Source organism: Pongo abelii, chromosome 7, assembly GCF_028885655.2.
Source record: "Pongo abelii isolate AG06213 chromosome 7, NHGRI_mPonAbe1-v2.0_pri, whole genome shotgun sequence".
NCBI lineage: Eukaryota > Metazoa > Chordata > Mammalia > Primates > Hominidae > Pongo > Pongo abelii.
The window spans coordinates 45,040,955-45,066,474 of NC_071992.2; the positions used below are offsets into that span (position 1 = coordinate 45,040,955).

Genomic DNA, 25,520 nt, shown 5'->3' on the forward strand with positions numbered 1-25,520 from the left:
CAGTGAGCCAAGATCGTGCCATTGCATTCCAGCCTGGGCAACAGAGCGAGACTCCGTCTCAAAAAAAAAAAAAAAAAAAAAGTAGAATAGAATAGAGGTTACCAGGGGATAGGGGAGGGAGGGATAGGGAATTATCGCTTAATGGTTACAGAGTTTGTGATTTGGATGATGAAAAAGTTTTGAAAATAGGTAGTAGTGATGGTTACACAACATTGTGAATATACTGAATGCCATTCTATTGTACACTTAAAAATGCTTAAAATGGTAAAATAATAATAATATTTTAAGACCACTGTGACATGGTCCTTTACTTGAAAATGATTTTTGCTGTTAAAATTAATGCTCAAAGTAGGGTTTCATATCGAAAGTTGTATAACTGTGTTTTCCATTAGCCTTATATTTATGTTTGTATATTTACAGGGTTAATGCCTCTTGGAAGCCAGGAGTCTTCAGACAGTCTAGCTGCAGAGATTGTTACACCAGAAATCAGGTAAGGAGATTGTGGTGTTCATACTTACACTGCACAGTATTCCTGGAGAAAACGTACTTCTCTACAATATGAAGAAGATCATTTCCTTATTCTTTCTCATCGACACTTTCAACATGAACTCAGTGTTAAATTTTTATGTTTTCAAGATGTTAAAAGCTTTCCTCTACTGGCCTATGGAAAATTGATTTGCTCACTTCAATAAGACAATCTTTCACACATATAAAGCCAATTGTTATGTCCAAAGCTTGAGTATCCTCAGCAGACATTAAGCAATGAAGACATTTGGCCTGTAGACAATAGTTATGCTTAGCTATAAGCATGCAAAATTATTAGTTATTAAGATTTATCTGCTAACCAGCTGGGCTTGGTGGCTCACACCTGTAATCCCGGCACTTTGGGAGGCTGAGGCGGGCGGATCACAAGGTCAGGAGATTGAGACCATCCTAGCTAACACGGTGAAACCCTGTCTCTACAAAACATACAAAAAATTAGCTGTGTGTGGTGGCGGGTGCCTGTAGTCCCAGCTACTCGGGAGGCTGAGGCAGGAGAATGGCGTGAACTCAGGAGGCGGAGCTTGCAGTGAGCTGAGGTTGCGCCACTGCACTCCAGCCTGGGGGACAGCGCGAGACTCCGTCTCAAAAAAAAAAAAAAAGATTTATCTGCTAACCACATGGAAAGGTCTGGGAAAGATAATAATGCTATAGACAGGAGGAAATGACTCCCCATCTTAACTATTCTTCCCTCAATCATACCTTATATTTTTAATCATAGCATTTTAAAAATTCCATTTATTTATTTATTTAGAGGCAAAGTCTTGCTCTCACCCAGGCTGGAATGCAGTGGCACAGTCATGGCTCACTGCAGCCTTGACCTTCTGGGCTCAAGCAGTCCTCCTACCTCAGCCTGCTTAGTAGTTGGGATCTCAGGCACTTGCCACCACGCCTGGCTATTTTTTGTAGAGACTGGGTTTTGCCGTGTTTCCCAGGCTGGTCTTGAACTCCTTGAGCTGAAGTGATCTGCCTGCCTTGCCCTCCCAAAGTGCTGGGATTACAGGTGTAAGCCACCGCACCCAGCCAGTTTCATTTATTTTTATGCATAACTAGCTTTATGTATAAAAATGAAAAATAAGTGGGGGAGACACCAAGTGTCCATTAAAAGGAGACTGATTAATTCTGAATATTGCTTTTTACCTTTTTGGGGCCTATTTGCCCCTTTTCAAAATGGACACTGGCATTGCTTCTTCATAAACTCCTTGGTGGATATTAAATAACAATTGTGTAAGGGTTTCATACACTGTAAAAGTTGAAATAAGCATTCAAATATTTTTTGAATAAATGGAAACAATTTGTAGTTGTTGGTTAGCATTTGTTTAAGAAGGACAAATGGGCTGGGCGCGGTGGCTCACTCCTGTAATCCTAGCACTTTGGGAGGCCAAGGTGGTTGGATCACCTGAGGTCAGGAGTTCAAGACCAGCCCGACCAACATGGCAAAACCCTCTCTCTACTAAAAAATACAAAATTAGCTGGGCTTGGTGGTGCATGCCTGTAATCCCAGCTACTCAGGAGGGTGAGGTAGGAGAATCACTTGAACCCAGGAGGCAGAGGTTACAGTGAGCCGAGATCGCACCATTGCACTCCAGTCTGGGCAACAAGAGCGAAACTCCATCTCAAAAAAAAAAATAAGAAGTACAAACAAAAGGTGTGTTAAGGCAGCACCAAATCCGGAAGTATCTTGTGTACCTTCTTCTTTTCTGCCATCTGATATTCTACTTTATAATTGAACCAATAAGATTTGTTGAATAAATGAACACGTATTTATAAACATTTATAAATAAGTGGTTATGTCCAAAACAACTCACAATTTTTAAGGAAACTTATTGGTAATACAGTTAGTTTTTTAAACTAAGAACAATGATAGGCCAGGCACGGTGGCTCATATCCAAAATGCCAGCGCTTTGGGAGGCCAAGGCAGGCGGATCACTTGAGGCCAGGAGTTCGAGACCATCCTGGCCAACATGGCAAAACCCCGTCACTACTAAAAATACAAAAAAATTAGCTGGGCGTGCTAGCACACACCTGTAATCCCAGCTACTCAGGAAGCTGGGCACGAGAATCATTTGAACCTAGGAGGCAGGGTTGCAGTGAGCCTAGATTGCGCCACAGTACTCCAGCCTGGGCAACAGCTAGATTCTGTCTGAAAAAAAAGAACAATGATGATAAAGATTCAGCAAATATGGCTTTTCTGAGTATGACTAGATACAGATTAAAATATGCTCTGTGTCCAGAAGAGAGCTATCAAGGAAAAATGATAAACTGGGATGAAAATTTTGCAACATGTTTTAGACAGTGGATTAATATTTGATACTTTTCATTGATGTTAAGAGTGTGGACAAATTGGAGATCTCATAAACTGAAGGGAAAAGATTAAAGTGGTACAACCTTTCTTTTGGGGAGATTGGCAGGATGTGTCTGTTGTCTAAAAATGCACCTATCTTTTGATCCAAAAATTAGTTTTCTGGGAGTTAATCCTAAGGAAAACCAAGGATATACAGAAAAGTGTATTTATAAAGCTAATCTTATTAACTTGTTAAAGCTCAAAATTGGCAGCAATCTAAATGCCCAGTAATTGGGCATTTATTAAATAAGTAACGATTTTAATGCCATGTCATTTAAAATATTCAAGTATATTTAATGATATAAAAAGATTGCGAAATTTTAGGTGTAAATAGCAGGTACCAATGTAACATGTATTGTGTGATCCCATTTGAAAAATGTTTGCATGTGAATATACGTGCATAGAATTAGAAGGCTATATTTCGGCAGTAGTCATTTTGCGCTATAGTTATGGAGGGTTTATATTTTCTTTTCATTTGTCTTCTTTTTCTTACAATGTATGTGTTTACTTTGTAACTGAAAAATATACAGTCCGTGTTGCCCATACTGAGGCAGAAGAATTGCTTGAACCCAGGAGGCAGAGGTGGCAGTGAGCTGAGATCGTACCACTGCACTTCAGCCTGGGTGACAGAGAGAGACCCCATCTCAAAAAAAAAAAAAAGTCCATGTTGCCCATAATAAAATACATCAAATTCTAAATAATTGCTTGAAATAGATCACAGATTTGGTTCATCTTTTCAGTAGCAAAAGTAAAAGATTTATTGTGTTTACAAAATAAGAGCCATGCGTGTGTGTGTATGTTTCTTTCTTTCTTTGATTTTTCTTTATCCACAAGAAGCTTTTCCACAGCTTTTTATAGTATCTGGTATCTGTTCATACTATCTTCATGGGGCCCTCTAAAGATGACCCTGTGTAAAGAAAAGAATGAATTATATCTTCAACAAGTATGTCTTCATATGAACTAACATTTAATTATATTGTCCCTGCAGTAAATATGGTGGCAAGTTCTGTATGGATACTGTTTTTAATATCCCTTAATGTAAGCTTTTGGCATATACAGAGTCCAAAACAGTGAAGTCCAGTAACCTGATTGTAATGATCTGGCTTGTTTCAAGAATTTAATTTTACATATTTCAGGAATGGGTAGACTGAATGTCTTGAAGTGATTCTTGTCAAATATAGTATCTTGCCTCCAAATGATTGATAATTTAAGATCATAGCATTAGAGATTGTATTCTCTGATAAGAATCAAATAACAAATAAATGCATTCATAGTTTAAATATTTAAATCAGGGAAGAAATAGGATTTTGAAATCATATTTATTACAAATCATGATATTTAGAAACTGTATTATTTCTATAAAGAAAATATTTAAAACCTGAAATGTAATGTTTTTGCCAGCTATAATAGCTGAATTTGTTGCAGGTTCTTTATTTTTCATTTCTGTTTTGGTATTAAATTTGTAAGAGTGCTTAGCTGGATTTGATACCTGTGTTGTGTATTAATGCACCAAATGACTGTGTATATAATATTTAGTTTTTATTTTGTTCATTCAGGGAGAAACTTATTCGTCTTCAGCATGAGAATAAGATGTTAAAGCTAAACCAAGAAGGTTCGGACAATGAAAAAATAGCCTTATTGCAGAGCCTTCTAGATGATGCAAATCTACGCAAGAATGAACTGGAGACAGAGAATAGGTAGAGTATTATAGGTGGCCACATCAGGGTATAAGTTTTCCCTATTTGTCTTGATTCTGAATCCCTTAAACAAAGAACTGGCAGGGCATGGTGGCTCACGCCTGTAATCCCAGCACTTTGGGAGGCCGAGGAGGGCAGATCGCTTGAGCTCAGGAGTTCGAGACCAGCCTGGGCAACATGGTGAATGAAACTCCATCTCTACAAAAAAATGCAAAAATTAGCCAGGCATGGTGGTGCATGCCTGTGGTCCCAGCTACTCAGGAGGCGGAGGTAGAAGCATCATTTGAGCCCAGGAGGTGGAGGTTGCAGTGAGCCAAGGCTACACCACTGCACTCCAGCTTGGACAGTAGAGCAAAACTCTGTCTCAAAACAAACAAACAAACAAACAAAAAAACCAACAACAAAGATCTGAATTGTAGTTTGAAAAATGGCCATGTGCTGTTCTCTTTCCCTTTTAGAGAACTTGAATCCATTTCTCCACTTTTGGGCAGACTTGCCAAAAAACATTGGGCCTTTTTAGAATGGTGTCCTCTTTACTTCTTCATGCAAAATGATACCAGAGCTCTACCATTTACCCTTTCTAATCACTAATTAAAACTAGAGGATTTTTAAAAACCTGATAATTCAGTCTTTCACAAGAATTTCAATTCACAGTTGTTGTCAGGCTAATAGAGTTTACCATTTCCACAGGCCAGTGTGTTGGAGCTCTGTTGGTGTGGGGAGAGCAGTAGCTCCCTCGTAATTGGATTGACAAAGCATTTTTCTTCTAATCTGTTATTTATTGTGACCCTAAAAGGAAATGATTCATCTTAGGAACAACCGACTTATTTTGAGAATTTAGAATCTGCAAAATTAACAAGAAAATCACTTTTCTGCTTGTAAGTTTTCAGCAATGTGGTGCTATTCACTCAGTTACTTTAAAATCAGTGATTTACTCTGACAAAGGTTACATTTATATTTTGTTGTGACTGTCTTTTTGTTCTTTTCCTTTTTGGAAATGTTTCTTAGATCCCAAACATACAGTTTTTTTTTTTCTTTATTTGTTTTGTTTTGCGTTGTTTTTGTTTTACTGCAGTGATACTCTGTCATTTTTTAAGGATTTGACGTTTTTATTAATAGCTTCATAGCTCACCTGACATTACAGATTCTTTGTTTATTTTGAGTGATTGATTTGGCTTCTCCCGGATGGAAGTCAGTCTTAGGAGTCACAATTGCTGTGACAGTTGTACACATCCTACCTACCCTTCTTCCTGTAGCTTTACATTTTAAAGCTACTGAGATAGAATCAACAAACAGTGTAAATCAGTATAAATGCTAGAGTGATTATAAGAGCACCATCAAGCATAAACAGAAGGAGAAAATTTTACATCAACTCTTAAGAGTCTAGAGAATGAGGGATTTTTTAAAGTACTCAGAAAAAGTGGGAAAATGGAGACAGTGGAGCGGAGGAGATTGTGGGAGCAGCTGGCGGGCGGGCAGTCCCTCTGGTGCAAGTGTCTTGATGTTTGCCTCATTCATCCTTTGCCTCTGGGCTGTATTTTAGCTATTTTAGTCAGAAAAGTCTCTCCTTACCCTAGTATTTTTTTAGTGAGAAAACACCCACAACTTTCTTCATACTGCTTTGCATTGTTTCTCACAGGCTTTATAATTGTTGCTCTTTTTCCCAGAGACAGGACAGCCAATTGTCATTTATACAGTGTCCATGTCTGTGGATGACTAATCACCACCCAAGTTCCTGTGTGACTTACTGCTGGTACAACTTAGTGTTGTGATTGTTTCTTAAATTACAACACTGATGATGAATAACTTAGATTATGGCTGCCTATGATCTATAACGATAATAACAGGTAATATTTACTAAGCACCTGTTTGTCTCAGGCATTGTGCTGGGTGTCTTAAATATGCTTTCTTACTTTATGAAAGTTTTACAGATGAGGGAACTCAGACTCAGACCCTGGCTGCCTGACTCCAAAGCCTCCATACCTCGTCCATACCCTTTTTCTTGCCAATTTATCTTCTACTATGTTTGCACAATATTTATTTCTTTTCCTGTCTTCCTCTCACAGGATGTTTTTTCTCCTAAGTGACTTACCCTAAGTTTGTTCTTACTGAGTTTAATGAGTATTTATATTACCTTGACTCTAGCTTAATATCCTACTAGTTTACAACATTGGGTCCCACTGAGTCTGTTACAGTTTGCTCACTGCCCATGTATATCACCTGTCAGAAAGCAAAGTCTGTCGTAGACCTCTAAAGTCCTTTCCAATTAGTTTTCCCAAGAGTGAGCACTTTAGTGTATCTGTAATACCTGCCAATCCTCAAACAATATTAGAAGAGGGTGGAGGGTTGAGAGGGAAGCCACATCAGGATTCCCCAGGAATTCTGTCAAAGTAGACCTGATCTTGTTTCTCTACCTCTCAGACTGTGCTATAATCTCAAGCTCACCCTGTCCCTGCATCCCACAGCTGTATATATTCAGCAATTAGACTTTGATTAAAATCTTAACTATCTCAATCCTTGAAGTGGGAGAAAGAAGGTAGAGGCAATTCACATTGATAGAATACCAGCAATGTGCAGGGACTCTGCTAGGCACACTTTAGTCTTTTAAACAACCCCATGAGGTAGGCATTATAATCCTCATTTATTTTGTAGATGAACTTTTTATTTTTTTTATTTTTGTGGGTACATAGTAGGTATATATATTTATGAGTTACATGAGATAGTTTGATACAGGCATGCAGTGCGTAATAATCATATTGGGGTAAATGGGGTATCCATCCTCTCAAGCATTTATCATTTATGTTACAAACAATCCGATTATACTCTTTAGTTATTTTTAAATGTACAATTACATTATTTTTTACTATAGTCACTTGTTGTGCTAGCAAATACTAGGTCTTACTCATTCTTTCTATTTTTATGCACCCATTAACCTCTCCCCACTACCCTTCCCAGCCTCTGGTTACCATCCATCTACTCTCAAGCTCCATGAGTTTAATTTTTTTAATTTTTAGCTCCCACAAATAAGCGAGAGCATGTGAAGTTTGTCTTCCTGTGCCTATTATTTCACTTAACATAATGACCTTCAGTTTCATGCATGTTTTTGCAAATGACAGAATTTCATTCTTTTTTATGGCTAAATAGTGCTACATTGTCTACATCTACATATACCACATTTTCTGTGCCTGTTAATTTTTTTATTTTATTTTATTTTTTTGAGACAGGATCTCACTCTGTCGCCCAGGCTGGAGTGCAGTGGTATGATCACAGCTCACTTAGGCTCAACCTCCCAGGCTCAAACTATCCTTCCATGTCAGCCTCTGAGTAGCTGGGACTATAGGTACACACCACCATGCCTGGCTGATTTTTAATTTTTCGGAGAGACAGGGTCTCCCTGTGTTGCCCAGGCTGGTTTCAAACTCCTGGACTCAAGCGATCCTCCCACCTCAGCTTCCCAAAGTGCTGGGATTATAGGCATGAACCACCATGTCCAGCCTCTTTTGAGAAATAAATATCTGTTTAGATCTTTTGTCTTTTTTTTTTTTTTTTTGAGGATCTCACTCCTTCACCCAGGCTGGAATGCAGTGGCACAATCACAGCTCACTGCAGCCTTGATAGCCCGGGCTCAAGCGATCCTCCCACCTCATCTTCCAAGTAGCTGAGATTACAGGCATGTCCACCATGGCTAGCTAATTTTTTCTATTTTTTTGTAGAGTTGGGGTTTTGCCATGTTGCCCAGGCTAGTCTTAAACTCCTGGGCTCAAGCAATCCACCCACCTCAGCCTCCCAAAGTGCTGGGATTACAGGGATGAGACACCATGCCCAGGTCTCCTTGTGCCTATTTTCAAAATCGGATTATTAAGAGTTTTTCCTGTAGAGTTGTTTGAGCTCCTTATGTATTCTGGTTAGTCATCCCTTGTGAGATGGGGAGTTTGCACGTATTTTCACCCGTTCTGTCGGTTGTCTCTCACTTTGTTGATTGTTTCCTTTGCTATGCAGAAGCTTTTTAACTTGATGTGATCCCATTTGTTCCTTTTTGCTTTGTTTCCCTGGGCTTATGGGTAATTACTCAAGAAATTTTTGCCCACACCAATGTCCGGTGAGCGTTTCTCCAGTTTTGTTTTATTATTTTCAGGTCTTAGATTTAAATCTTTGATCCATTTTGATTGGATTTTTGTATATGGCAAGACATAGGGGGTCTAGTTTCATTATTTTGCATAATGATATCCAGTACCATTTATCGAAGAGACTGCCCTTTCCCCAGAGTATGTTCTTGGCATCTTTGTCAAAATAAGTTCACTGTAGATGTATAGATTTATCTCTGACTTCTCTATTCTGTTCCACTGGTCTGTGTATCTGTTTTTATGTAAGTGCCATGCTGTTTTGGTTACTATAGCTCTGTAGTATAATTTGAAGTCAGGTAACGTGATTCCTCTAGTTTTGTTCTTTTTGCTTAGAATAGCTTTGGTTATTCTGGGTATTCTGTGGTTCCGTATAAATTTTAGGATTGTTTTTTCTATTTCTGTGAAGAATATCATTGTTATTTTGATAGGGATTGTTTTGAATCTGTAGATAGCTTTGGATAGTATGGACCTTTTTTTTTTTTTTTTTTTCGGAGCTGGAGTCTGTCTCTGTCGCCCAGGCTGGAGTGCACTGGCATTATCTCAGCTCATTACAACCTCCACCTCCCAGGTTCAAGCGATTCTCTTGCCTCAGCCTCCCGAGTAGCTGGGACTACAGGCATGAGCCACCATGCCCAGTTAATTTTTGTATTTTAGTAGAGACAGGGTTTTGCCCTGTTGGCCGGGCTGGTCTCGAACTCCTGACCTCAGGTGATCTGCCCACCTTGGCCTCCCAAAGTGCTGGGATTACAGGTGTGAGCCACTGCTTCTGACCAACAATATGCCAACATATGGTACTTGGACATATTGAGTACTTTGTTTTTGTTTTTTTTCCTTTTAGTGGAGAACTGGGTCTCACTAAATTGCCCAGGCAGGTCTCACACTCCTGGGCTCAGGCTATCCTCCTGCCTTTGCCTCCCTAACAGCTAGGATTACAGATGTGAGCCACCGCACCCAGCATGGACATTTTAACAATACTGATTCTTCTAATTCATGAACATAGAATATCTTTCCATTTTTTTGTGTCTTCAATTTCTTGCATCAGTGTTTTATAGTTTTAATTGTAGAGCTCATTCACTTCTTTGCTTAATTCCTAGGTATTTTATTTTATCTGTAGTGATCATAAATGGGATGCTTGATTTCTTTTTCAGATTGTTTGCTGTTGGCCTATAAAATGTTACTGATTTTTGGCTGGGCCCGGTGTTTCATGCCTGTAATCCCAGCACTTTGGGAGGCCGAGGCGGGTGGATCACAAGGTCAGGAGATTGAGACTATCCTGGCAAACACAGTGAAACCCCGTCTCTACTAAAAATACAAAAAATTAGCCAGGCGTGGTGGTGAGTGCCTGTAGTCCCAGCTACTCAGGAGGCTGAGGCAGGAGAATTGCATGAACCTGGGAGGTGCAGCTTGCAGTGAGCTGAGATCATGCCACTGCACTCCAGCCTGGGTGACAGAGTGAGACTCTGTCTCAAAAAAAAAAAAAAAAAAAAAAAAAGTTACTGATTTTTGGCCAGGTGCGGTGGCTCTTACCTGTAATCCCAACACTTTCAGAGGCTGAGGCGGGCAGATCACAAGGTCAGGAGATTGAGACCATCCTGACCAACATGGTGAAACCCCGTCTTTGCTAAACATACAAAAATTAGCTGGGTGTGGTGGTGCACGCCTGTAGTCCCAGCTACTCAGAGGGCTGAGGCAGGAGAATTGCTTGAATGCAGGAGGTGGAGGTTGTAGTGAGCCGAGATCACGCCACTGCCCTGCAGCCTGGTAACAGAGACTCCATCTCAAAAAAAAAAAAGAAATGTTACCGATTTTTGTATGTTGATTTGTAATTTGACTTCTTCCTTTCTGATTTAGATGCCCTTTATTTCTTTCTCTTGTCTGATTGCTCTAGCTAGGACTTCTAGTACTGTGTTGAATAACAGGGTGAAAGTGAGCATCCTTGTCCTGTTCCTGATCTTAGAGGAAAGACTTTCAGTTTTTCCCCATTCAGTATGATACTAGCTATGGGTCTCTCGTATGTGACTTTTATTATGTTGAGGTATGTTCCTTTTATACCTAGTTTTTTGAGAGTTTTTATCATGAATTGTCATTGAATTTTATCAAATGCTTTTTCAACATCAATTGAAATGATGATATGGTCTTTGTCCTTTATTCTATTGATATAATGTGTCACATTAGTTGGTATGAGGATGTTGAACCATCCTTGCATACCTGGGATCAATCCCATTTGGTCATAATAAATAATCTTTTTAATGTGTTGTTGAATTTTGTTTGCAGTATTTTATTGAGGATTTTTGCATCAATATTCATTAGTTATATTGGCCTATACTTATATATATATTTTTAAGACAGGGTCTTACTCTGTCGCCCAAGCTGGAGTGCAGTAGCTTAGTAGAGCCAGGTTTTCACCGTGTTGGCCAGGCTGGTCTCGAATTCTTGACATTAGGTGATCCACCTGCCTTGGCCTCCCAAAGTGTTGGGATTACAGGCATGAGCCACTGTGCCTGGCCTATAGTTTTTTTTTTTTTTTTCTTTTGATGTGTCTTTGTCTTGTTTTGGTATCAGGGTAATACTTGACACATAGAATGAGTTTGGAGGTATTCCTTCTTCCTCTATTTTTCAGAATAGTTTAAGTAGGATTGGTATAAGTTCTTCTTTAAATGTTTTGTAGAATTTGCCAATGAAGTCATTGGATCTGGGGCCTTTATTGGGAGACTTTTTATTATAGCTTCAATCTCATTACTTGCTATTGGTCTGTTCAGGTTTTGGATTTCTTCATGATTCAATCTTGGTAGATTATATGTGTCTAGGAATTTATCCATTTCTTCTAGATTTTTCAATTTTTTTGGCATATAGTTGCTCATAATAACCAGTAATCCTTTGAATTTCTCCGGTATCAGTTGTAATGTCTCGTTTTTTGTCTCTGATTTTATTTATTTGGGTCTTCTCTCTTTTTTTCTTAGTCTGGCTAAAGGTTTGTCAATTTATCTTTTCAAAAAACTGGGTTTTTTTTTTGTTGCTCTTTTGTATTGTTTTCTTCATTTCAAATTCATTTATTTCTGCTCTGATCCTTATTTTTTATCTATTTATTTATTTAGAGACAGAGTCTCACTCTGTCGCCCAGGCTGGAGTGTAGTGGCGCGATCTTGGCTCATGCAACCTCCATCTCCTGGGTTCAAGTGATTCTCCTGCCTCAGCCTCCAGAGTAGCTGGGACTATAGGCGTGCACCACCACCCCTGGCTAGTTTTTGTATTTTTAGTAGAGATGGGGTTTCACCACGTTCGCCAGGCTTATCTCAAACTCCTAACCTCAAGTGATCCGCCCACGTTGGCCTCCCAAAGTGCTGGGGTTATGGGTGTGAGCCACCACGCCCAGCCTGCTCTTATCTTTATTATTTCTTCTACTAATTTTGGGTTTGGTTTGCTCTTCCTTTTCTAGTTCGTTAAGTGGCATTGTTAGGTTGTTTATTTGAAGGTTTTCTCTTTTTTGATGTAGGTACTTGTGCCCATAAATTTTCCTCTTACTACAGCTTTTGCTGTATCCCATAGATTTTGGTATGTTGTGTTTCCATTATCATTTGTTTCAATAAATTTTTCAGTTTCCTTGTTGATTTCTTCGTTGACCCACTGGTCATTCAGGAACATATTGTTGAATTTCCATGTGTTTGTATAGTTTCCAAAATTTCTTTTGTTACTGATTTCTAGTTTTATTGTGTTCAGAGAAGATGCTTGATATTATTTCAATTTTTTGAGTATTTTATAGATGTACTTTTTTCATAAATATTTTCTTATATTTATGTTGCTTACATATTTCATACTTTAACAGTTACATTACTATTTTTGCTCACCTATTCCCCATTGAGAGAATTTAGCTGATTTTAAACCATTCCAAAGAACATCTTGGTACATACTGGATTGTGTTTTATGATGTTTACAATGGCTTCCACCTAGTTGGCTTACAGTATCGTCTGATGAAATAATCTCAAAAATGACTAAGATGGATAGTTGAAATAATCTTGTAGTTGAATACATATTTCCATTTTGCTTTCTGAAAAGACTGAACAGTATTATGGTATTACTAGTAGTGTGTTTATGGACCTGTGTCCCCATATTGAATGTGGATTTTTCAGGTAATTTATTCTTTTGTTACTCAAAACCACTCAGATTTTTTTACCTTGATGTAAAAAAGTTATTATAGCTTTAATTAAATTTTTACTGTGATCCTTTCTAAATTATAAACCTATAATTTCTTGTAATTTAAGTAAAAGCATTTCTTATTAAACTGGCTGTTTGGATTCTAAACACTCTCTGTCTTGTTTTCTCCTTAATTTGGAGCAGTCTGGCTTCTGCTACTACCATTTCACGAAAGTATTTCTTACTGAGATAACTGGTCATCTCTTAAATGGCCAATCCCATAGCAGCACTCAAGACTTTATCTTTCCTCATCTTTCTACTATATTCAGTGTTGTTATTCAGTTCCCCCTTCTTCAAATTTTTTATTTCAATAATACCCATCTCTTACATTCTCTCTCATTCTCTGATATTCTTCAGGGTGAGGTTCTTCTTTCTACCCCTTGGTTGATCCGCCATGGGCCTTCTTTGTTAGTCTTTTACACTGTTTTTCACATTCTTTCTAGACAATATCATTTTTGCTCATGGCCTCAGTTAACTCCAAATGGCTCCCAAATCTGTATGTTCAACTCAGGCTTCTCTGTGCTTTAGATTGAGGTATCTAGCTGTTTGACAAATTTCTAGGCATTTCATTTTCAATAAATGTAAAATCAGATCCCTATATTTCTTTCTTATCCTGTTCCTTTTGTCTTCCCTTCTCAGTGAATACCAAAATCCTTATATTCTTTTGCCTTTTCTCAAGATAGTTCCTCTGTCCCTTTCTATTTCCTCCTCTGTCCCTTTCTATTTCAGGCATATTTAGTAATAGTAATAATAATAGCCTTCTCTCATCTTCATGCCTGCTCTTGAACCTTTTTGATAATATCTTCCATTTTAAAACCAAAGTGATCTGTCTGACATACTACCTGTATGATCTGTCTGACCATGTTTTCCCTTCTTGCAATCCTTCAGTATCACCCAAGACCTTGGGAGGTAAGCTGGTCTCCTGAATGTTACATCATGACCTAGAGAATTTATGAAAGTCAAGCCATGGGCCGGGCGCAGTGGCTCATGCCTGTAATCCCAGCACTTTGGGAGGCCGAGGTGGATCACCTGAGGTCAGGAGTTCGAGACCACCATCACCAACATAGTGAAACCCTGTCTCTACTAAAAATACAAAAATTAGCCAGGCATGGTGGTGCGCATCTGTAATCCCAACTACTCAGGAGGCTGAGGCATGAGGATTGCTTGAGCCTGGGAGGCGGAGGTTGCAGTGAGCTGAGATTGCACCATTGCACTCCAGCCTGGGCGACAGAGGGAGACTTCGTCTCAAAAAAAAAAGAAAAGAAAAAAGAAAGAAAGAAAAAGAAAAAAGAAAGTCAAGCCGTGGAATCAGCGTTATTTAAGGTTATCTGAGTTATTCCAGTTTCAGCCTGACTTGAGGCTTGCTGATTACCGGATAATCCCAGCAGACACTTTGTATTCCATACAGGGTTGTGCTGATCTCCTTTTCCCCCAGTTTCTCTTCGGCCATTCTTCCTCTCATAACATACTCATCATCCATACCATTCCTTAATTCACTGCGTCCTCTTATTTTTCTGCATACTTTGGACATACTGACCTCTGTCTTGAATCTCCTTTCCACCCTTAACCCATAGATGTTTTATTTATTGTTCTAGTGTCATTTCAAGTCCAGAGTATTTTAACTCCTCCAGAGTTATTGCTTCTTTGACCATCATTTTTATATGCATCTATGTACTACTTTGAAGTTTTTATCTGATTGTATTTTATTTGTTTACACTTTTTCTTCCCCACTAGACTTTAATTCCGTGAGGGCAGAGATCTTTTTTTTTTTTTTTTTTTTTTGTGAGGCAGGGTCTCACTCTGTTGCCCAGACTGGAGTGCAGTGGCACGAACACAGCTCACTTCAGCCTCGACCTCCTGGGCTCAAGTGATCCTCCTACCTCATCTCCACGAGTAGCTGGGACTTACAGGTGCTCACCACCATGCCTGGCTAATTTTTCTATTTTTGGTAGAGATGGGGTTTCACCATGCTGGCCAGGCTGGCCTCAAACTCCTGAGCTCATGCAGTCCATCCACCTTGGCCTCCCAAAGTACTGGCATGGGCCACCACGCCCTGCCTGAGTGCAGAGATCTTTTAATACTAGTGCTGAGCACAGTCCTTGAGACATAGTCTTCATAAACATGTATTGAAGTGAATTTCAGAGAAATTAATATGCATAAGTACATTGGTTCTAAAATATGTGCCCACCCAAACACTGTGTTAGAAGTCATCATTCGAAATTTCAAGCAATACCAAAAATAATCAGAAAAGTCAGCTGCCACTCATGACATTAGGCCACTACTATACTACTACTGCTATAACATGAGACTTGATTTTGCTAATTATACTTTCTAACTAATATGACAACCTAAGGAAAAAAGGCATACATAAGTCACCACTTGGAAAATTAATGTACATTTCATTTCTAGGCTGGTGAATCAAAGACTTCTGGAAGTACAGTCACAAGTTGAAGAATTACAAAAATCTTTACAGGATCAAGGCTCAAAAGCAGAAGATGTAAGTTTTAATATGTACCAACCATGGTCCATCAGTTTCACAATGTTGAGAAATAACTTTTATTTTTTATTTGATGTTTTTTGTCAAAATAATTTAGTATTATATTGGTTATAGAAAAGAAATAGTGTTTTCCTTTTTACTAACATTCCTTATAAAAAGGACCAGATAGTACTTTTTATACTATATAAATATACTTTTTATATTGTCTCTTCAGATTCACTCTGCTGGGAATTAGAAGTTCATTTCTAGTTACCAACTGAGGAATTAATTGAGGCTTTATGTTTTAAATGTGCTCAACTCAGTATTCAAAGATAAAGTGTAGGGTTTTTCCCCTTTGGCCAAAAAAAAAAATTGCTAGTGGGAATTTGGAATGTTCAAGTAGAAATTTTTAATGTAAAAGTGACTTTAAGAAAATACTGCCGTCCCTAGTATTGCATTTTCTCTAAATCTCTGAATCCCTCTTACTCCTTCTGTTCCCCGACACTGGCCCTTTTTGCGCATCCCCCAGCACTCTGCGTCTCTGTCACAGCTCTGCACACTTGCACTAGAATAGAGTAAATGTATTAGCCAAGGACTGCCTTTCTTCACACCTGCGTGTTAATCTTCTATCACAGTACTCAGGTAGCACATAGTGGTCTATCTGTGGCAAAAGTGTAAGTAAGTCAAATTTTGCAAATCCTTTATGTTTAATGAACAGTAAACAACAGAGCTAAGACTTAGAGTGTTCAAAAATAGTGTAAAGAGGAGAAAAAACAAAATTTTGGTGATCAGTCTTTGCTTCAACCAGATGTTTTGTTTTTTTCCTGTTACCAATGTAATTTGCTGTAAACTCTGGCATTTGAGCTTGAATGTTTGTTTCCATTGATAGAGTCATTTTGGAGGATTAACTTCAAAACTATAGTTGTAGCCAATTCCATTTGGCCTTATTAACATAAGAGGATATAAAAACGAAATGAACCAAAGAAAGGGAGTTAAGTATGTTACTTAAAACTTGTGAATACTAGATACAAAAAGCTCATCCATGGCCTAGCTTAATGAGTTTCTCCAGACATCATCTCGTGTGTATTGGCAACATGTCCTTCATTCTAACATGGGTGATGTTAGCTCATCCCTTAATCAATGTGTTGGCAGTCCTTGTTAGATTCCCAGATTGATTTCTGGTTCCTAAAACTGTCACCAACATTTAAACTTCCTTATGCCCTTATTAAAATTTAAAACATGTTTTTATTCAAAATGCTAAATCACAGAGGTGAAACAAAACCACCATTAGTGTATTAAAATATTATTAAGCCTAATTAAGTATCTTAGAGGTGAACTGAATGGTGGGGCAACATTTCTTAATTCAGTGAAATCGCTAGGTCCTTTAAACTGAGATAAATGTAAAATCCATTCTGGTCTCTAAAAGTCTGAGGAGACTTTTATTGATTCGTTATGGGAGTGAGGGAAGGGCATGTGGTACATAGAAAGTAAAAATGGTGAAATATCAGAATCAGCTTAAACTTCAGTGTTATAATGATGGCCATTGTGCATGGTTCTCTTACATTAAAACATAAATAAAAGCATTTATTCTTCAAAAGATAGTTTGGCATAGCTTGATTAGGTATCACTATGGTAATCAAATCTAATTAAATATGCTGTGGGCCATTACTTTAACAGAATGTATTTCAGAAGTGAGATGCTAGCCCTGTCAAGTACTATTTACATAAACTAGTCCATTTATTTGACTGTCTAGATACCAATGTCTTGCTGTAAACTAAGCAGAACTTTGCTCTGAGCTCTTTTCTATATGTAGAAAAGATTCAGATAGCTGAAACTGTGCCTCCAAATGGCTTAGAGAAATAAATAGTGCAATACAGGATATATGGTTCTTGCCCAGCAAATATTTTTATGTTTTTGTCTTACTTTTCTCTTTCTCTAACTTAGAGTGTTGCATCTCGGGAATGTGCAACACATAAAGCAACCTGCCAAAGGAAGTGGTCCCCTCTGGAGAAGAACAACATAATTTCTGCCAGCTTCTGTTATCAAAAGCACAGTCCTTTCATGTGATCTTAAGTCAGAGTAGAAGGGGATGCACATTTTTATTATTATTTTTATATAATTTGTTTTTAGCATGGAAGCAGAAAAACATTGTTATATCCAGCCATATGGATAATTTGAGCTAGCCACAATATATAAAACTTCAGAGAACAAGACAGGATGAGGAGACGGTAGAAAAAAGAAAAATGTACATTTCTTTTAAAAAATGCATATCCTGGGCTGGGCACAGTGGCTCACACCTGTAATCCCAGCACTTTGGGAGGCCGAGGCGGGTGGATCACGAGGTCAGGAGATCGAGATCATCCTGACTAATATGGTAAAACCCTGTCTCTACTAAAAATACAAAAAAAATTAGCCGGGCGTGGTGGCGGGTGCCTGTAGTCCCAGCTACTCGGGAAGCTGAGGCAGGAGAATGGCATGAACCCCAGTGGCGGAGCTTGCAGTGAGCAGAGATTGCGCCACTGCACTCCAGGCTGGGCAACAGAGCGAGACTTTGTCTGAAAAAAAAAAAAGTACTTATCTTTTACTTCTGTTCATGAATTACTAAATCGTTGCTTCTCTTGGCTGCTGTGTTTGCTTCATACTAATTTGTCCTCTCTGTCTCTTGGCATGGTTTCTGCTCAAGGCTATTGTAAGTATGGCTTCCTTTTCATTTTTGTATAGTGAGCAGTTTTTGGATTTAGAGTGCCATCATAGTTGATGGTGTGGAAAATTTTATTAAGGTAGTTTTGCGCAAAATAAATATCTGGATTACTTGCCTTATAGGTTTAGGACCTTTACAATTAAGATACTCAAAGGATATCAAACTCTTAAAGAGTCAGCCAACAAGAAGTCTGCTCTTGGTTTTTTTCCCCATTCCACTCCTGTTCCATCCCATTATTATAATTAATTCATTTATATAAATTATCTTGATACAGTCTACCCTCCTCCTGCCCCATGCTTTGGTAGGAACAGTCTTCAGTTTGGAGAGGTACTGCAGCATAGGAAGCATGGAGGTGAAGGCCATGCATGGACTCTGGGGTCTGGCAGACCTGGGTTTTGGATCTGCCACTTAAAAGCTACTAAATGTTCTCCAGCCTGCCCTTCCTCAACTGTAAGATGGGGCTATTGTTACACAGGCTGTGAGGTTTACATGTGACAGTGTCTATGACATGATTTAGAGCATTGTTTGGCATATTAACCACCCATTTAACTGTGTTATTACATATCTGCTCAGAGTTAAAGTTTTGCTAGAGTCTAATCAAAACATAAGCACAGAATTAAAGTTTCTAAAAAGTATTTACATTTTACCCCGTGCTAAAGAAGGAATGAGCAATAATCGCAAGTTAATAGAGTTGGCCGGGCACAGTGGCTCACACCTGTAATCCCAGCACTTTGGGAGGCTGAGGTGGGAGGAGGATCACTGAGGCCCACAAGTTTGAGACCAGCCTGGGCAACAAAGTGAGATCCTGTCTCTATTTTTTTTTTTTAATTTTTTATAAAACAAAGTTAACAGGGTTATCTTTTTATATATTTGGGAAGTGGTGATAGAGGACATGTGGATCTACTGAGGTAACTATAGTTAACATATTGAGGAAAGAAGTGAAATTTGAAGTATTATAGAGCTGTGTTAGAATGGAAATGAATAAAAAATTATGGTAATTATTATCAAAAGAACTTAGTGTGAGGGTTCCTTTTCCCTCATCACTGGCGTTGATTGGACAATTTGTTTTATAAGCCTATATTAATTGGGTTTTGACTGAATTAATTATATAACCATTTATCTCAAAATGAAATGTTTCATAAAATTTATTAATAGTATGTACTGTATAAGTGTTAAATTATGAAATTTAGTGGTCTTATAGAGAATGTCTTTATTGTTTATTTTTAGGTTAATTTTGATCTCCTGCTTTTCAGGAGACTTTTTTTTTTTACCCAGTGAAAGCTACATTCTCCAACATATTAAAGGCTGTGCATATGCCATCCTTCACATTCCCATACCACTGCATAAATTATTTGTAACCTGTGCTTTTTCATAAGTCACTGATTAAGTCAGATGTATTTATAGAAGCTGACCCAATACTTTATCATGACTCAAGGAAAATAGTATAGCAGATAAGTGTCTTAAAGGAAGTCTGTTATTACTAGGGTCCTGTCTGCCTACCAAATCCAGGAATATTAGGTCTATAATTAAGTGACTTTTTCATTCCTATTTTATTCATCTGCCTGACTATAAATAGAGAATTCACGTATATCCAGGTTGTGGGTATTTCATACTGATTGTCATCCCTTAGGGGCTGCGCTGTCCCTTTATTAAAGAGATTTAAACTGGGGTACATTGTGTGTTTTCAGCTTTTTGACCAAACAAATTACTGAGAGCTCACTCAAAATTAATGACTATTGTACTTTTAACTTAAAAGAAAATACTATTTTAGTTAAAATGTGAGGTAATAAACTAATTTTGTTTTTCATTTTTAGTCAGTCCTTCTAAAAAAGAAGCTTGAAGAACATCTGTAAGTATAAAAGCTGTTGAGGCTGATTCTTCTATAGTGGAACACATGTGCTTTGTGTTAGGTAGTTACGGTGTGTCTAGGCGTTGGCACAGGTGGCCCTTGAAGAAATAGAAAATTATAATACATATTCAGAGAGTCTGAAGGGTCACTTTTCCCCCAGGTTCTCAGGTCAGAATAATGACTGCTTTAGAACTGCCTTCTCAAATGAGACTTCAGGGTTTTCTGTCTTTGTGATAATCGTAGTTAGGAGTTTAAGACACTCTAGATCATGGGTCAGACACCTCTTTCTATAAAGGGTCAGATAGTAATTGCTTTTTAGGAGTTGAAAGCTGGTCTCTGTCACAGCCACTCAGCTCTGCAGTTGTAGCTTGAAAACAGCCATAGACAATACATCAATTAATGGTTGTGACCATGTTGCAGTAAAACTTTATAGATACGAACAGGCAGCAGTCTGGTTTTGGCCCATGGGCTATAGCTTGCCAGCTCTAAAGTATTGCCAGCTTAATCTATTTTTTTAAAAATAAAAGTTAAGAGACAAGGTCTTTTAAAAAAGAGACCCTGTCTTTAAGAGACTTTAAGGTCTTTAAGAGACAGGGTCACTGTGTTTCCCAGGCTGGACTTGAACTCCTGGTCTCAAGTGATCCTCCTGCTGCAGCCTTCTGAGTAGCTGGGATTACAAGTACATGCCACCACACCTAGTCTAATCTTCTTTCTTAAGTAAATTTTTTAAAGTCTATAAAAGCTTGTCAGTAGATTTTCAAATATTTCCTGGAATTACAAACAAGGACTTTTTGGTATAAAAGATGAAATAAATTTTAAAATATTCACATATGTTTTTTCGAAGAAGAAATCTTCTCTCTTTAACTGAGGTTGACCATATTAGAGATGTTTCATAATTTATCTTGCACCCAGTAATAACCTTAATCCTTCTCATCCTTTTCTAGCAAAACTCCTGGCAAGCATTGAATTAGTGACTATGAATTGATAGCCTGTTAAAGTGTTACAACTTTACACTGTGCTAAACCAGACATCCTCAGTACCACAAAGATAATTTGGATTTATTCTACTAGGATGCGAAAGAAATTCTCTTCTGGCAATTTGCTTCATGCTATCCAGTTTGTGTGTTTGTGTTTTAAATGGTAAATGTGGGAGACACAAGCTACTCCTGGTGAAAGATTTGCTAGCAATTCAAGCAGTGAGCAGATTCTTAATGTACTAGAATAGAAAATATTACTTTTGCCTTTTGTGAGATTACCTGCAATGAGAATTCAGTACTGAATTCTGTCCTTTAAAAAAAAAATTCTCATTCCTTTATGGCAAAAAATACAATACCTGTCATTTCATAAAACTACCAACTGACCATTATTCTGTGCGCAGACATTTACATGGTGAAAAATCTTCATCAGAAAGGATTTATTAGTGAAGATGGAGCCTGTATTAGTTCTTATAGCTACCATGTCAAATTACCATACACTAGATGGTTTATGGCAACATAAATTTATTCTCTCATAGTTCTGGAGGCTAGAAGAACGAAGGTGGCAGCAGGCTGGTTCCTTCTAGAGGTTTGGAGGGACAGTCTGCTCTGTGATCCTTCTTGTGGCTGGTAACCACCAGCAGTCCTGATGTTTTTGGTTGTAGACAGATCACTCCAGCCTCTTTCTCCATCTTCACATGTCATTCTTTTCTCTGTATGTCTGTGTCTCATGACCTTCTTACAAGGATGCCAATCATTGGATTTAGGGTCTTCCCTGATCCAGTGTGCCCTCATCTTAGCTACTTACACCTATAAACACCCAATTTCCAAATATTGTCACATTCATATATCCTAGGAATTAAAACTTCGACTTTTCATTTTAGGAGACACAATTCAGCCCACCACAGGAGCCACAGATATCTCCAAATATGGCCAGCCTCATGCATATTTAAAATGACAGTGGGCCAGGTGTGGTGGCTCACGCCTGTAATCCCAGCACTTTGGGAGGCCAAGGCAGGTCAATCACTTGAGGTCAGGAGTTTGAGACCAGCCTGGCCAACATGGTGAAATTCTGTCTCTACTAAAAATACAAAAATTAGTGGGGCATGGTGGCGTGCACCTGTAATCCTAGCTACTCAGGAGGCTGAGGCAGTAGAATCGCTTGAACCCAGAAACCAGAGGTTGCAGTGAGCCGAGATCACACCACTGCATTCCTGCCTGAGCAACAGAGCAAGACTCTGTCTCAAAAAAAAAAGAAAGAAAAGAAAAAAAAGAAAGTCGGGTGCGGTGACTCACGCCTGTAATCCCAGCACTTTGGGAGGCCAAGGCAGGTGGATCACTCAAGGTCAGGAGTTCGAGACCAGCCTGGACAACATGGTGAAGCCTCATCTCTACTAAAAATAGAAAAATTAGCCAGGCGTGGTGGCGCATGCCTGTAATCCCAGCTACTTGCAAGGCTGAGGGCAGGATAACTGCTTGAACCCAGGAAGCAGAGGTTGCAGTGAGCAGAGGTCATGGCACTGTACTGCAGCCTGGGTGGCAGAGCAAGACTCCATCTAAAAAAAAAAAAAAAAAAACTATGATGGAGACCATTTTACACATCAAACTGTTAACATTTAAAAAATCCAACATACTGAGTATTGCTAAAGATGTTGAGCAATGGCAATTCTCATCCACTGCTGGTAGGCGTATACATCAGTCTGCTTAGTAAACCTGGACATGCCACATATTCTGTGACCTCTCATTTCTACTATATATATCCTAGATTCCTAGAAATATTGTCCGTGCATACCAGGAGGCCTGTAGAAGAAAGTATGGAAGAACATTGTAATCACAGAAAAGCAAAAATAATATGCAAGTGTTCACCAATTGGAAAATGATTGAATGAGGTATATTCAAACAATAGAATACCAAACAATAGGGGAAATGTGAAATAAACCATGGCTAATACATCAACACAGATGAACCTCAAGAACATAGTGTTTAGTGAAAGATGCAAGTCAGAATAATACATGATGATTAGTGTATAAAATTTAAATTGCACAAAATTAAGCGCTCTCTCTCTCTCTCTCTCTCTCTCTCTCTCTCTATATATATATATATTTTTTTTGAGACGGAGTCTCGCTCTGTCCCCCAGGCTGGAGTGCAGTGGCGCCATCTCAGCTCACTGCAAGCTCCGCCTCCTGGGTTCACGCCATTCTCCTGCCTCAGCCTCCCGAGTAGCTAGGACCACAGCCACCTGCCACCACGCCTGGCTCATTTTTTGTGTGTTTTTAGTGGAGACGGGGTTTCACCGTCTTAGCCAAGATGGTCTTGATCTCCTGACCTCGTGATCCGCCCGCCTCGGCCTCCCAAAGTGCTGGGATTACAGATGTGAGCCACCACGCCTGGCCTAAGCAATATATTTTTTAGGAATAGCACAAAGACAATAAAATCATCATGAAAATCATGAGAATGATTCAAATTCTGACTTTGGTTACCTCTGGGAAGAGTATAGAGACATGCATGACTACTAAGTTTTGGGGATGATTTGTATTTATTTTTATTTTTATGTTTTTAAACATTTATTTATTTATTTATTTATTTATTGAGATGGAGTTTCACTCTGTCACCCAGGCTGGACTGCAGTGGCATGATCTCGACTCACTGCAACCTCCGCCTCCCGGGTTCAAGCAGGTCTCTGCCTCGGCCTCCCAAGTAGCTGGGATTACAGGCCCCCACCACCACACCCGGCTCATTTTTGTATTTTTAGTAGAGACGGGGTTTCACCATGTTGGACAGGCTGGTCTTGAACTCCTGACCTTGTGATCCACCCGCCTTGGCCTCTGAAAGTGCTGGTATAACAGGTGTGAGCCACCGCACCTGGTCTATTTATTTATTTATTTATTTATTTATTTATTTATTTTTATTTATTTTGAGATGGAGTCTCGCTCTGTCACCCAGGCTGGAGTGCAGTGGTGTGATCTCAGCTCACTGCAAGCTCTGCCTCCTGGGTTCACGCCATTCTCCTGCCTCAGCCTCCCGAGTAGCTGGGACTACAGGCACCCACCACCACACCCGGCTAATTTTTTGTATTTTTAGTAGAGACGGGGTTTCACTGTGTTAGCCAGGATGGTCTTGATCTCCTGACCTCGTGATCTGCCTGCCTCAGCCTCCCGAAGTGCTGGGATTACAGGTGTGAGCCACTATGCCTAGCCTATTTATTTTTTTGAGACGGTGTCTCACTCTGTTGCCCAGGCTGGAGTGCAGTGGCACAATCTCGGCTCACTGCAACCTCCGCCTCCCAGGTTCAAGCAATTCTCCCCCCTTAGCCTCCCGAGTATCTGGGACTACAGGCACACACCACCATGCCCGGCTAATTTTTTGTATTTTAGTAGAGATGGGGTTTCACCATGTTGTCCAGGCTGGTCTCGAATTCCTGAGCTCAGGCAGTCTACCCACCTCGGCCTCCCAAAGTGCTAGGATTACAGGCATGAACCACTGTGCCCAGCCAATTTCTATTTTTTAACATGGTAATGATTCATTGGGCTTAGTTTTATTATTCTTTCAACTGTTATATTGTATATGTTCTTTGTCATAGGTCATAAATGCATACAAGTCACATCCTCAAAAAATTTATTGAGAAAGAAAAAGGTTTATTAAAGCATCGTGCATAGAAAAGATCAGAAAGACATAAAGTGCTATTTTTTTAATTAGTGATTTTCTATATCTTCCCATTTTTGCAGCCTTTTTACCTAGTTATGTTACATAGTGCCATATTAAATATGATAAAGGGAAAATTACACATATTATCAAATACCAGGGGAAAATATCTCACTTTCAATTAATTATTTAAATACCTTTATATTGGAATATAACATATAAAGTACATGTCTTAAGTTCCTAGATTTTTTTTTTTTTTGAGATGGAGTCTCACTCTGTCATCCAGGCTGGAGTACAGTGGCACCATCTTGGCTCACTGCAACCTCCGTCTCCCAGGTTCAAGCGATTCTCCCTCCTGTGTAGCTGGGATTACAGGCACCCACCACCACACCCAGCTAATTTTTGTATTTTTAGCAGAAACTGGGTTTTGCCATGTTGGCCAGGCTGGTTTTGAACTCCTGACGTCAAGTGATCCACCTGCCAAGGCCTCCCAAACCTAGGTGACCCGGATAAACATATGGAATATATGCAATAACCCACCAGGATTCTTCATTCTTCCTCCCAGTAGATTGACCGCAAAACTAGCCACACAGCTGATCTGTATCACCTTCCACTCATTTTAACATCAGTGTAGGTAACAGAATTGTACATTGTTACCCCTTTGACTTCCTTTGTTCAACATTCTGTGAGATCTATTCATGTGGTTGAGTATATCATTAGTTCATTTTTTTTATTGATATGTAGTGTTCTATTTGTTAATTCTTATTTTTAGAACTTCATTTTTTTGCAACAAGATTTTGCATGGTAAAACCTTTGCAAAGTTATTTAAATATTCCTAGAAAAAGTCTATACCCTCTCTTTATGCAGGTCTATCTAAACTAAATGACTACTTTTTCAAACAGAGGAATTTTTTTGTCTTTATTTTTTACTTATTTTTTAAATATATTAAATTTGTGTTTTGTCTTTTCATATATGTTTCATAT

The 25,520-nt window shown here is 38.8% G+C and overlaps 1 protein-coding gene across 7 annotated transcripts in view; it reads left to right on the plus strand.

Annotated features, from left to right (window-relative positions):
- The window catches only part of HOOK3 (hook microtubule tethering protein 3), a 147,683-nt gene that overhangs the window by 81,884 nt on the left and 40,279 nt on the right, over positions 1 to 25,520 (plus strand). For 4 of the 7 annotated variants that reach the window (XM_002819053.6, XM_054561529.2, XM_063726421.1 and 1 more), the window contains 4 exons: positions 421 to 490; positions 4,441 to 4,581; positions 15,306 to 15,393; positions 19,888 to 19,922. In XM_002819053.6, the coding sequence (XP_002819099.1) occupies positions 421 to 490; positions 4,441 to 4,581; positions 15,306 to 15,393; positions 19,888 to 19,922 (334 nt within the window). Of the gene's footprint in view, positions 1 to 420; positions 491 to 4,440; positions 4,582 to 15,305; positions 15,394 to 19,887; positions 19,923 to 22,660; positions 22,785 to 25,520 lie in introns of all 7 variants that reach the window. The other 3 variants (XR_008527882.2, XM_054561530.2, XM_009243772.4) reach the window with 3 other exon arrangements.